This window comes from Aptenodytes patagonicus, chromosome 2 (genome assembly GCF_965638725.1).
Source record: "Aptenodytes patagonicus chromosome 2, bAptPat1.pri.cur, whole genome shotgun sequence".
Taxonomy (NCBI): domain Eukaryota; kingdom Metazoa; phylum Chordata; class Aves; order Sphenisciformes; family Spheniscidae; genus Aptenodytes; species Aptenodytes patagonicus.
The window spans coordinates 83,454,215-83,468,937 of NC_134950.1; the positions used below are offsets into that span (position 1 = coordinate 83,454,215).

Genomic DNA, 14,723 nt, shown 5'->3' on the forward strand with positions numbered 1-14,723 from the left:
ATGCTCATTCTTAATTTTACAATAGCTTTGTCTCACTCTAACCTAGTATAATGGATTGCTTCCATTTTTTATAATACTGTAATGATAAAAAGCACTTGAGTTTCAGTTTGTGAAAGTGTGCTCCTTGACATATAAATTAATATTCAAATAAATTTGGTTATTTTACTTCAGAATTATAAAATTAAAAAGGCAGAAAAACAACCATGAGAAGGCATCTTACTTCTCCTGATGATAAAACATTGTTCAGGTATTCCAAGAAAGACTCATCTTTGATCTCATTGTCTGTAAAAAGAAAACAGATGCCCTTCCCTTGCAGTCCTGCTGTTCTGTACAAGAGTTTCAAATCTTCCATCAAGTTTAAAGTGTTGTACGATCTACAAAAAAGGACAGTCGTACTAATATTCATTCCTTTTAAAAATGGCTTCCGGTTAAAAGAAGAAGAACAAGCAAACTTAAGTAAGAAACAGTCTCTTGGAATTTAAGGAAAAAAGGTGCCAAAGTCCAGGAATTTTCATTTAGATTAGGAGGAAAGACATAGCTAATTTCAAAGTCTCACATTAAATACCTATTCCATTCTTCTCTTTCCTGCTCTCTTTTTCACCTCCCAGTCCAATGAAAAAGTAAAAAAAAAAAAAAATTTTAAAAAAACCCCACAACCCTACACCCCAAACCTACCAAAGAAGTCAAAAACAACAACAAAAAAAACCCCAAACCTGAAGTCTTAAGCACGCTATTCATTTCTCTTTTGCTACAAGAAGTGAAAAGACAGACAGGTGTTGTCTCACAGGATTTTGTCATGTGCTGGGTGAAATAAGATACTTTAGATTTTATTGACTAATTAAAAAACTCAAACTAGTTGGCCCTTCTGGTGAAAGTCATCACCAATGGTGGCACTCACAGTTTTACAAAAAGGAAAGAGAGCAGCAGCAAACTAAGAGATTAAAAACATAAAAATCGTTAGACAAGGTGTGGTGGGTTGACCTTGGTGTCTGCAGAGTTGTTTCTCTCACATATTCTCACTCCTCTCTCCCGGCTCCTGTTGCACAGCAGTTTTTTTTCTCCTTCTTAAATATGTTATCATAGAGGAGCTACCACCATTGCTGATGGGTTCAGCCTTGGCCAGCGGCGGGTCCATCTTGGAGCCGGCTGGCATTGGCTCTATCGGACATGGGGGAAGCTTCTAGCAGCTTCTCACAGAAGCCACCCCTGTAGGCCCCCCGCTGCCAAAATCTTGCCACGCAAACCCAATACACAGGGTTATACTGGAATGATCTCTCTGGCTGGATAAAGGAGTGCAATAAAAGCTGAGGTTTCTAGGATGCCCACTGGGAATTAAAACAGAGAAGTGATTGCATGCAACTTTATTAAGCGTTTCTTATGTAACCATAATGATCTCATGTATGACCTGAAAAATCAGAAATTATACAATAGTTCCTCATTACTAGGGAGGAGCTCAGGAAATAAATACATTGGGTTTACAATTTTTTTCTTGATTATTAAGAATATAATTTTTCGCATTTCAGCAAAGATATCATAATCACCAAGATAAGGTTCCATACATGTGTTTATAAATAAGACATTTCAAAAGCAAAGACACCACTAAAATTAGAAATGGACACAGAGAAGACACAAATATTCTATGCCCTTCTGTTTCAGCTGCAGGGGGAAATAATGATTGGAAGAGTTATTCAGTTCATTACTCAAAATTAGACAAAAATACTGACCTGAAAAAAATACTTTAAGTTATACACATTGAGTTAGTAATATGACTATCATCCACCTTGGTGAACTAAACGAAACCATTTGAAATCCAACAATTATTATCTTTAAGAAATCATGGAAAAAGAAATTTTGTATTAACAAAGGGCAAACCATTCTATCCTCTTCCCAGAGGTATTTTGGCAAAAATTATTAGATGTGTTTTAGATAAACACTTAAGGTTAGAAAAGCATGGAGTTTAATTTTATCAATCAGATTACACTTCTACACTTGCTTCTTGACCCACTTGGAGAACTCCAAGGGGTTTGTAAGGCAGGATTATGTTTTATCAGAATCTTTGACGAGTCTTTCCTAAAATCATGTTTATTCAAATTTTCACTCAGTCTATTCTTCATCATAGTTTCTTTAATTCATCTAGTACACACATTGGGTTTACAAGCCTTCAGGTGTAAGGATTCTCCAGATCTTTTCTGGACTTTTTTTTTTCATGGGCTTTATATAGGCCTTCTTATGATCCTCAGGTGCCAAGAGGCACTCATATTCTAAAATATTCAGAGAAAGATTTGTAATTTATTTTTTATAACTTTTGTGAGTTATTCTGAAAGAAGCCATATTGGGTTGAATAACATGTAATAAGGCAAGATATACTTGGAAAAGACTGTCAAAATACTGACATATACATAAGATCTACCAAATTAATGGGCAGGGATGAAGATTCCACCTCCTCACGCAGGTGTTATTTCAAATATTACAAGTTAAACTCATGAAGGCATTACGGATAAATAGCACCTACAAATACTTTCAGTACAGTTTAGTGTACTGTGTAAAGACAGAGTAAAGATAAATTGACCCTGCCAATATTCCTTCTCATTCTGTGAAACACACAAAACAGTTTACTACTCCAAAGATGGTAAAAGCTCAGACTTACTATAGAATATCAAGCAAATTTAGTAAGTCTCAAAGGATTTTCATGTCTTTTCACTCCAGGCAACAGTGCTCAGCCTATGTTAAGCTTGTTCTTTCTCCCACTGCAGAGACTGGGAGCCTGTTTTATTTATACAAAGAGTTCAAACACAAAGTACTTATTTACTTAAATTTTACTTAATGCTCACCTTGTTAGCATTATCTGGAATGTATCATAGCCAGCTATGAAAGATGCCAGTCTTGTCAAGCTCTGCTTTCCTGAGCCTCCAACTCCAACTAAAAGAGCATTTCCATGAGGAGTGCGAATCACCCGAGAAATCTGTGTAAGATCACAGTCATTTAGTGCTACAATGTGTAAAAGTTACACACCCAAAAATCCTATGCTACTGCAGTAATAAAGTTATATCAGAAATGCAGAACGAATGGAAGTTTTAAGGTTTAATTAAGGGATTCTATATTGCTATTAATATATTCTGTGGACATTTGCACTTTGCAATATTTTCTGCAAACCTTACAATAGTATAGTAACCACTTGATTCCATCACTGTGAACTTTCAATTATCAGTAGAATTGCATCTCACACTTCCACGAAGCACAAGTAAATCTCAACTGTGATTTGTTAGTGATGTGCTATCATAGCACGACAGATTATTAAAATTGGGAAGGAAATAATAATTTCCCCAATACCATACCCTTTGGACAACTTTAGCAAGACTCATCTCTCCAGGCCTCTTCATTGTGACCAGAAAGACAAGTTGTCCCAGGCATGTTAAATTCAGGAGAAACAGTCTCCAATATTCTCTGCCGCAGGTAATAATACTGCCTTTAAAATCAAGCTTCTTAAGCTTCTAGTTTACTTGATTATAAAAATGCACACAGTATGAATATTTGGTCACAATGGAACATCTCCCAGGTAGATCTCCTTTTCTTTCCCATTTCATTATTTATCTTTTAAAGCAAAAGGCAGTAGTTACCTACTACTCCACATTTCCCTTCAATTCAGGACAGTGCAATGTAAACAAACAGACCCTTTGCAATTTAGAGCAAAAAAATTTTCAGCACTAACTATGAACTGCACGCAGCACCCACAGCCAAAACACATTGCCAAGAAATCTGAAACAGGTAGAAGATGTTACCTGATGCTGAGAAAATATGACTTTAAGCACAGGAGACAAACTTGCTCCACACGCCATGAGTTGCACATGGACAGATCATCATAGTATACAGAAGAGCCTACATTAATTTCCAGAACAGCATGAAGCCACTTGCCTCTCAAAGGCAAGGTAATCCAACCAGCCGGTTAGCAGCTGATCTCCTCTGCACAAGCAATGATGCAGAGTATTGGCTCCTATTCTCTTTATCATCTTGAACATCCCTCTGATTCCCCTAGAATTCCATCATGCCAATAAGCAGCCTGGGATACCTATTTACTTGCCTTTCCTCTAACATACTTTTTTTTCAAGTTACTAAAAATAGTCATGTCAATCTCCTGCAGTTTTAAACCCATTTATTTTACATATTGAGTGCAATGTACTTGCTACTTTTCATAGGTTAATGTTTTATAAGCAAAGATAAAATCAAGTATGAAGGCTTGATATTAAGCATACTTAGTATTTAACCAGAGAAAGAAAAATATATTTGCACACCACCCTTGCAATATTGCTGATCACTTCATTTATGGCTACTAGATCTTTTCCAGACAGAGGCACACAAGCTGTAAATTGGAAGCTTTGCTCTCTAAGATATTCCTCAGCTTTAACTCATTCAAGTCATACTATGTCAGCTCAGATTAGGCATTACTTTAACTGTGCTTACCTAGCTTTCCCTTAGAAGCTGTCTCAAGTCTAGCTAATGCATAAAGCTCAGACCTGCACAGCTGTAAATGCTGCTTTCAAGAATATGGGATCAAAGAAGCACTATATATTCATTTTATCCAAGTGAAAGTTAAGATAATGTTTCAGGTATTTACCATCTAGCTACCCAAAGAAGAGATTCCTGAAGAGAGGTGGCTCTTCAGTGAATGAAGAAAAAAAAAAAAATTTTTTTTTTTTTGGCTGGATCCTGAATTTATATAGATTTTTTTACTAGGTATAAACCAGAAACTTGTTAGCGAGTGTGATGATGATTTAACAATTTTCCTAAAGAAATCCACAGCAGAACATCATGCATTTTGCAGAGAAGACCTTAAAAGAAAGGGACTAATTTTGTGAAATTACAAGAATCCACCCCAAAACTTTGAAAACTGCAGATGCAATGTGTTCGTCAACTATAATTAAATTTAACTAGTTTTGATATTTATTATATGATTTGTTAGGATGGTACAATCCAATATTCTGTTCGTAATAATTTATGATAAGAAATACAGATAACCTCACTGTGCAACTGAGAAACAATAGGTGGTTTTGTTTAAAAAAAAAAAAAGGTTCTCCTTTGTATGAAGTCTATTCTGTGTGGACAATCCTATCAAGCTGTGCTGTGCTAAAAATTATGGTCAGCTCCAATCCACGTTCAAAATACTTTTAAAAGAAGTGAGCATACTGTGGATCTACAAAGGAATTTTGCACTACATTTATTCCTACTCTTCTGTGTCTACTCCTTCATAAGCAACCAATTATGTCCTAACCTGAATTTCATTTGACTCATTCCAAAGAGAGGAAGGGCTCTCAGAAGAATTAACAAGGAAGGTTGAAATAGAGTTAGAATAGTTAGGACCATGATCCCACCAGACATAAAAGATAGATATGAAAGAATAGTTCCACCTGGTGCATTTTCAGAAAAGTTGAGTTTTAATACCTAGTCACAGAGTGACAGACAAAATATTTGCTAGCAATAAATTACTTTCTTCAGTTTTAGAAGTAATTTACCTTGATTCGTGCATATCTCCACTCAGGTGCTGAGGGCAAGTGAACAACAACAACAGCAAATGCAATCCAGTAACACTATACCTTGACTAAATGAATCATAGCATCCTCAAAGAAAACCATGTCCATTCCAGTACCACGGACGTTCTCATTGTATGTTTGCAAAAACATATTTAAACGATTCCGTAGCTGATGAAAGGAGTAAATTGGCTCATAGATTTTGGGAATATCTTCCTCTGATTTTTCACCTAGAACAAAAAGTAAGTAACCAAACCTTAGCAGTTTAAATGACTGATGAAGGCTCAATGTGGGGATGAGTAAGTGAAGGTAATTAGAAGTCTCTTTAACCACCCAGAACTAGGTTTATTATACATAATATTACATATTTGATGTTGTCCTGGTTTCGGCAGGGATAGAGTTAATTTTCTTCCTAGTAGCTGGTACAGTGCTGTGTTTTGGATTTAGGATGAGAACAATGTTGATAACGCATGGATGTTTTAGTTGTGGCTAGGTAGTGCTTACACTAGCCAAGGACTTGTCAGCTTCCCATGCTCTACCGACTGAGAAGGCTGGAGGTGCACAAGAAGCTGGGAGGGGGCACAGCCAGGACAGCTGACCCAAACTGGCCAAAGGGATATTCCATACCGTGTGACGTCATGCTCAGTACATAAACTGGGGAAAGCTGGCTAGGGGAGGCCGCTGCTCGGGGACTGGCTGGGCATCAGTCGGCGGGTGGTGAGGAATTGCACTGTGCATCACTTGTTTTGTATATTATTATCATTATTTTATTTTATTTATTAAACTGTTTTTATCTCAACCCACGCGTTTTTCTCACTTTTACTCTTCCAATTCTCTCCCCCATCCCACCGGGGCGGGGGGGAGTGAGCAAGCGGCAGTGTGGTGCTCAGTTGCCGACTGAGGTTAAACCACGACAGATGTACATATGAAAGTGCTGCCTATACCCTGCCTACAAGGAATGGTAAATTCAGCTGCTTAATTCTCAAAGACAAAACCAGCAAAAACAAAGGAGCCTTCATTCTCTACATCTGAAACTTGAATGATGAAAAACTGAAATTAACTTAGGTGCTAGAAGTAGCACCAGAGAATGAAGGTAAATAAATATTGCAGTTAAAAACTGCAAATAAACTTTTTTGTAAAAGAAAAACACTCTAAGTTGATTAAATCATTGCACTAGTGAAAAAAAAATTACTACTAAAATGAATAATGACCACAGCAAAAAAAAGTATATTCACTGTGAAAAAGCATACATTTGTTTCATCGAGTGATCTGAAAGCCACAAGGAATTGTCAACTCTTCTCCACCCAAAGGAAAGGAGAAAATAGTGCTGCTGTCTTGTCTTTCCATTCATAAGCATTAGTCATGCTTAAAGGTGACATGCCCTTCATTAGTAAGAACTGTTACTCACAGCAAATAAAATCACAGAAGGGTTGAGGTTGGCAGGGACCTCTGGAGGTCATCTGGTCCAATCCCCCTGCTCAAGCAGGGACATCTAGAGCTGGTTCCCCAAGACCATGTCCAGATGGCTTATGAACATCTCCAAGGATGGAGACTCCACAACTTCTCTGGGCAACCTGTGCCAGTGCTCAGTCACCCTTACAGTAAAAAAGTGTTTCCTGACCTTCAGAGGGAACCTGCTGTGTTTCAGTTTGTGCCCATTGCCTCTGGGCCTGTCACTGGGCACCACTGAATAAAGCCAGGCTCCATCTTCTTTGTACCCTCCCTTCAAGTATTTATACATATTGAGGAGATCTCCCTGAGCCTTCTCTTCTCCAGGCTGAACAGTCCCACCTCTCTCAGCCTTTTCTCATAGAACAGTCCTTTAGTCATTCTTTGTGGCCCTTTGTTGGACTCTCTCCAGTATGTCCATGTCTTTCTTGTACTGTGGAGCCCAGACCTGGACACAGCACTCCAGGTGTGGTGTCACCAGAGCTAAATAAAGGGGAAGGATCACCTCCCTCGACCTGCTGGCAACATTCCTTCTAATGCAGCCCAGAATGCCACTAGCCTTTTTTTCCTGCAAGGGCACATTGCTGGCTCATGTTCAACTTGCTGTCCACCAGCACCCCCATGTCCTTTTCTGGAAAGCTGCTTTCCAGATGGGTGGCTGCCAGTATATATTGGTGCACGGGATTTTTCCTCCCCAGGTGCAGGACTTTGCACTTCCCTTTGTTGAACCTTATGAGGTTCCTGTCAGGGTCCCTCTGGATGCCAGCACAACCCTCTGGCATATCAACCACTCCTCCCAGTTTTGTGTCATCTGGGAACTTGCTGAGGATACACTCTGCCCCATCATCCAGATCGCTAATGAAAATGTTGAAGACGACTGGACCAAGTATTGACCCCTGGGGTACACCACTAGTTACTGGCCTCCAACTAGACTTTGTGCTATTGATCACCACCCTCTGGGCTCAGCCACTCAACCAATTTTCAACCCATCTCACTGCTCATCCAGCCCATACTTCATCAGCAAATAACTGACAAACTTCATTGGAAGAGTGCCAGCAAGCAGACACCATGGGGTTTTTTCGTTGGTTGATTGGTTTGGTTTTCCTCAAAAAATAATAGTAGACACAGTAGAATTTTGCTCTTATTTACATACAGCTAGCTCCATTAGTTTCAAGATTTCATGATCTATATGCTGCAGGATATATTTTTCCAGGTCAGTCATTACTAACCATCGGTTTTGCTAAGCCTCCTCTTACTTACCAAAGAAATATATTATTCGCAATATTATCTCTAACTGGTGGAATTCAAATCAATAAGTAATTCCAGTAAAATAAGGATTTCCCTAATCCTTAGTAAAGCACTTCCATCCTAATGGGCAAGACTAAATTCCATTAAAGGGACAAGTAAAACAAAATTACACTTGTTATTCTTTTCACTTAAAGCCAAAACAGAAAGGGGTTCTCAAGGCTCTGACAAACATATTGAGGACAAAACATACCCTTTCTAAATGAGGGCCTCCTACTCTGTATTTAGATGAAGTTTCATGCTAAAAGGCACATTACAGAGTAGGTACATTTAAACTGTCACCAGGAAGCAAGTTATTTTGAGAACTACATGCTTCTTTCTGCATTTATTTTTCAGTTCAACATAATGGTTTCTAGTGTGGATTCAAATTTTCGCATTAAAAGTCACTCTTCACTCTCTCAGTATGTATGCTGACTTACATTTCAGTCCTCTCTACATTGCTGCAGTTTAGCAAGTTATTTAAGGATGCATTTGACTACTTTCTCACACCAGTTTGCTTTTTCCTTCTATTTGATTCCTTCCAATCAAACATTTCCTATCCTTTACTCTCCTTTTGTCCCTGCCTTCTGACTACTTCAATTATCCAAGAGATTTAAACGGCATTTGACCACTCATGCCAACCTTTTATTGCCTCCAATATCCATCATTACAGTGATATGAACACAGATAACTGAATCATCCAATGGCTTAAATAATGACCTTCCCCAGAACCCAAACAACTGTTTTCTGTTCTTTTGCATCAACTAACAAATATTCCCAGGTCATTTAGCAAGGTCAGTGACACCGTGTTTTTATTTAAAAGACACGAAGACATTGTTATAAGCCATATGGATAATTCAAGAGGTTTTACTAGCATTCAGGAGATTTTGAAATAATACTCATTTGTTACAAAATCATGTAGCGGGTATTTCCTAAGAAGTACTGGATTAGCCCAGAGCCAGTATTCTTTTACCAGGTTTCTAGGGGATGGTAGCTAGAGTGCTATCCTTTATCTACTACTGCAACCCCACCACTTCAAGTCATTCATACCACACTTCTTTCATCATTTCAGAATAATATAGACTCATGCTCGCTATTTGGCAGTTTTGTCTATCTACCACATCGATGTAAATGGAAACAAGGCTCTTCTATACAGATAACCTGGATATAAACACAGACTTAAAAATCCCATGAATATAAGATGTGCCACAGCTGGTAACATAGACTACCTTCAAAGTCACTGGACAGAACAAGGGTGCCCCTTGATACATAAACTTACTATGCATTTTTAAGACATATTTCTATTAGCATCTATTTTATCCTATCCCCTTCCCTATTCTTGCCATCTCCATGGTTATCAGAGTCCATCTTTACCAGTTCTTTCAGGTGCATCCCTTAAGAAGTCAACAAAGAATGCATCAATTTCAGGATCCAGCAAAGCTTTTGTTTCTTCAAATTCCTCCTCAATGAGTTTTGCCACAGCTGCGTCAAACCAGTTTACATCTTCTGAGGTTGTGAAACGATCAGCAATAACACACTTACATTCATGCTTCCACAGTTTTATCAGTACCTATATAAAGAAAAGAAAGCATTTCAGTCCGAATAGGCTTGCAACAAAGCCATGCCAATTTAAAAGCGACACTTTTATTTATTTATTTATTTAAAAATCGTATTAACACTAGAAAAGAAGCAGTACTATTTTGGGGTAGCACAGGAGAGATACCTTGAGCTTCTCATTCTGCCCAATAGTGTTTGAAGCTTACATTCAGTTAACTGTGCAAGAAGCCTTAATCTAGCATTCCAAACCGGAGCGTATTTACCAAATTAAGATTTTATTTCCCTAGCCCTAAAACCAAATCCATACCTGTTAACACATATTTATGCACTGATAAACCCCTTTTTTAACTGGTCATTAAGTAGAAGGTGGGTGGAAATAATAGCATCATGGCATGAATAATTTCAAGCCAAACACAAATGTCACTCCCAATACCAAATCCAAAGTACTTAGAGGAAAAAAAATGTATAAGTGTTTATGTTATTTCTTCTCCAAATTCAATATACCTTTAAAGTCCTTCAGTTTGGTCATAGGATGGAGAAGGAAAAGCTGCCAGCTTCTTAATCCTAGCAGCACCGGTTTTAATCCTACACTATTACTACACAGTAGTAGAAAACATTCCAACTACTCCTTGAAGAACTCTTGTGTGAGCCTACAGCATTTAGTACAAATGACACATACTATGTCAAGTCTCAGAACTAATAAGTAAATTTACACAATCAGATTGTGAGCAATTGTTTGTAATACTTCAAAAGACATTAATTGAGAATATATATACATATAATCATCTTAGTGCTGTATATTTTTAGCTTCAGAAATTAAAATAAATTCTAAAATTTAAATTTTAGATGTAGTAGAATTCAGGAGCTTATTCAACAAGTAGGGAAGTACATTAAACATGAAGTGATTATATAACCCAAATGTATAACAAATTTTCCATGATTACCATAAGCATTGCTTTTCCAGCACTTCATGTTTCAGTGCTCAAAACACTAAATGACTTTTCCTTAAAATAATTAAAAGAGAAATGATGCATAAAGTATTGAGCTTTTCTGGAAGAAAGGTGGATTATGGAAAAAAAAAATCACTATGACTTATTACTACCTCCTCCTTTTAAGCTGTAAGCTAGAAATCATTTGTTAGATATTAGGCAGTGACTGAAAGCCTTAAGACACTAGTGGAGAGAGGGGAACTGTTTATTTTTTTAATCAATATATATGCATTTTCATTGGGTTAAAATAAGTTCATTGCTTCTCATAATTTTCTTTGCTCACTTCTTTCAAACAAACTAGCAGTTGTCAGTAATAGAACAAGCAGATAGAAGCAAACCCTATTCTGTCAAAAAAAGCAGGTTTTGTTACAGTTATGAAACAAAGTTATCATTTCAGTTAGCACTGTAAAAGCTAGACTAAAATATCTTTGCCTCAAAAAAAACACTGAAAAACTTTTTTAATCAGAAATTATATTTTTCTAAAGCAAACTCAAATGCCAAGAAGTTATACTCTTCATCCTCTTCGCTATACTAGTTATACACTAATTATAACAAAGCCACCGATGTGCTGCACTTACCTTTGGTTCATTGATCACTTCTGATGTAGTGTTCAGCATTCCTTGCCAAATCCTTGAGAGGTCTCGAAGGTTGAAGACATAATGGAACTTGGCTGGTGTGGGCAACATTTTTAGCTTGGTAATCTGCCACAGCCTGCGTGTCAGTGGAACCAATTTGGCTACTGTTTTCTTCACATCTTCTGAAAATCCCCGCTCACTACAATAGTGCCCTTCTCCAATTACACCTGTGAAAAAAAAATTGCCAAATGAAAGACTTTTCTAAGACACACTAGTGCAACACCAAGAGCTACGATCTTAAGTTTCTTTTTCTTTTTTTAATCCCCAAAACCTTTTCTAATTTGTTGAAATGGATTTTCAGTCTTTATTCAAATCTTGATTCACCCAGTCTTAACACCATTCTGCCACCAGCTCACTGGGTATTTAGCTCTTAATTAACTGTCCATTAAAAATATTCTTTTGTCTACCAAAATAGCTTCCACAGCCTTTGAATAGCTAATCTCTTCTCTGAGACCAATATGATCCTGTCCTTTGTGAAAGTCTAGTCATTAGTCACTCATTCTTAGCACCAGTGGCACCTTAGCAACTCTCCAGCATTGTCACGAAAACTAGGAATGGCTTTCATGCCATTCCTCCTAACACTTAGCATACCAATAGATTCAGAGATGTGACTGGACCTGAAAAACTTACAGACTGATGAAGTTGCAGGTGGGGCATGATTACTGAAGGAAAATGTGCTGGTAAGCAAATCAGAGGGGGATTAAGCCTCAATTTTAATCATAATGTTTATAAACAGAGGGATAAAGAAAAATCAACTACCATTTTCAAAAATGGGATGGATACAAAGCTAATTTCCCTTTACCAAAAATTTTGTCAATGGAAGAATTAGAAGGCAGAGTACAGTTGAACACAGAAAATTGTCTCTTGAGCCTCTGTGGAATGTCATTGCGACCTCCCCCAGGGTGAATCATGGCCGCCAAAAACTGAATGTCCACAATGTTGGTAAATTCACCAGGCTTTTCCAGGTTATACAGTCCATTCTGTTCCATCAGCTGCCTAACTATCTCATTAGTGACCTGTAAAATAACCAGGTATTATATAACAGAATATTATACACACAACTAAATTAAATACAAAACATACTTGTGTACTTGAAAGACCTAACAAAGAGTATACCATTATTTTCTCCCCCAAACCCCTGCTTATTTGCTTCAGGAGAAAAATGCACTGCTAGGAATAAGCATATTTCAATTATCCTTTTCATTGGTAATATCTATGGACAAAAATTCTGGGAGTAGAAGGGAATCCCTAGCTTAGAATTAATCCTTCATACTTCAATTTATTCTCGCTTGAATGCTGCATGATTTCCAATATTATTGTATCGGAAATACTTCTCCCTTTTAACATAAAACTTCCAGTTTGTTGTAATCAAGCCCAAGCTGATGCATCTTCACACGTCGCATCTGCTACCAAATATTTTGATGAAATTTCCATGTTTAATAATCACAAACGTGGTTTTTCAAGCTGCAAACATAGAATTACTTCCATACAAAAGAATGCAAGATTCCCTTCCTTAGCCATAAATGAACCCCCTGCTTTTCTGTTTGACCAGTTGTACTGAAGACAGTACATTATATGACTTATATGAAGTCATTTGTAAATTATATTATATATTATATATTTTATATATTATATATAATATATTATATATATTATATATTATAATATATTATATATTTTATATATATTATAAAGCATTTATATTTCATATGATTATATGAAATTCTAACATTAGTTTCCAAAGCAATATACTTCAGAACCATCTTGCCAATGTACATAATGACTACTTCCATTTTTTCTAAAGCAGAGAAATCACTTCTCTACCTCTCAGCATTCACAGTATTTTAATTATCGTCCACATAGCCAGTTTGCTATCACAATTTGTGTGCCAAAGGTTTTTTCCTAACTAAATTTTTTAATTTTTTTTTTAATTAAAAAATTAGTGTTGGTAAAAAACATTGTTAAAATTATACAGGCATGTTTTAAGGAGTACTCAAACTGCTTCTTGTAGTCAGTATATTTATTTTTAATTAATTCATGACAATATAAAACTAGATGGGTTCTTTAAGAAGACTGTTTAAAAATTAAGCACTACATATCAAATTTACCCCCTTACTGCCTGATTGAGAAGAGAAGCCAATTCTACAGTGTAGCAAGGAAAGAAAGAAAATATGTTTTGCCTTCTTTTTTCCTCTTTCACAAACTAACCTGATCTCCCCATTCATTTATTATGGGCATATTCACATCATCAATGAAGACTGTCATCTTTCTGCCTGCAGGCGGACCATAAGTTGTGCCCATGCGCTTGTCCACATAACTTTCTATTGTACGCTGTTAAAAAGCAATTATTAGCATAGTTACAAAGAGCCCTTCCTTTCATACATGATTCAATCATTTAAACATATTGATGGTTTTGTTACAAAGAATTTTACTAAAGGTTTAGACAACACATCCGCTGAAGGTAATTGCACTAGTTCAACTAGACCATCTGAAATCTCATGCTATACAGCATCAGGTTGGTATCAGATATAACAGATGTCTAGTGTAGACAACCATGCCTAGCAGTTTCATAATTTTGAACCCATTTCAAGCTTTTCTTTCGTTTCATTTATCAGCAAAATTGATGGTTACTAGCAATAAACATTAAACTAATAATCTGTCAGATCAGAAAGATGTGATTCTTGAAGACCTTTCCAGCAGACATCAATGTACTTCACAAAAGCATACAGTGATAATTAAATTCACATACATAAATAGACTTGATGAAGTAACTTTGCTTAATAGTAGACTTACCACTACTTTTCTTCCCATCATCTTTCCATTGCTCCGTTCTTCTTAAGGTCCAGTTTTTATTTATTCTATACCAAGTGAAAGCTCACTTAACCATGCATAGCTATTCTTCAGTGCAAGTCTAAATATCTGCATTCTTACATTGTGCCTAGGCTCCTGTACAGTAGCCTGGAAAGCCTTCTTACACAAGTGGCATCAGTTAGACCAAGATTTTAGAAAGTCAGAGTAATTTAAGAGCTCACATGTCGTAACAGACAATGCTTTGGTCTAGATTGTTATCAGAGACTTGACTATTAGACTTGCACATCTATTTCAGATGCCTTGATCATCAACAGACTATCATCTATCATGAATAAACCTGACATCTATTTTATAAAAATAGATGTACCGACACTACTTTTTCTTTCTATAGCCCAATCAATAGAAGTAAAAATACTAAGGAAAATAAGACCAAAATTACATACTTGTATATTAAACATGTTAATAGTTTCTACTAT

The 14,723-nt window shown here is 36.7% G+C and overlaps 1 protein-coding gene across 1 annotated transcript in view; it reads right to left on the bottom strand.

The window, feature by feature from the left end:
• Positions 1 to 14,723, bottom strand: part of DNAH5 (dynein axonemal heavy chain 5) — a 164,407-nt gene that overhangs the window by 42,102 nt on the left and 107,582 nt on the right. Inside the window, exons 48-54 of the mRNA XM_076330347.1 lie at positions 13,645 to 13,767; positions 12,239 to 12,452; positions 11,380 to 11,603; positions 9,630 to 9,825; positions 5,589 to 5,752; positions 2,832 to 2,962; positions 221 to 374 (exon numbers count right to left, since the gene is read on the bottom strand). Coding sequence (XP_076186462.1) covers positions 221 to 374; positions 2,832 to 2,962; positions 5,589 to 5,752; positions 9,630 to 9,825; positions 11,380 to 11,603; positions 12,239 to 12,452; positions 13,645 to 13,767 — 1,206 coding nt within the window. The remainder of the gene's footprint in view (positions 1 to 220; positions 375 to 2,831; positions 2,963 to 5,588; positions 5,753 to 9,629; positions 9,826 to 11,379; positions 11,604 to 12,238; positions 12,453 to 13,644; positions 13,768 to 14,723) is intronic.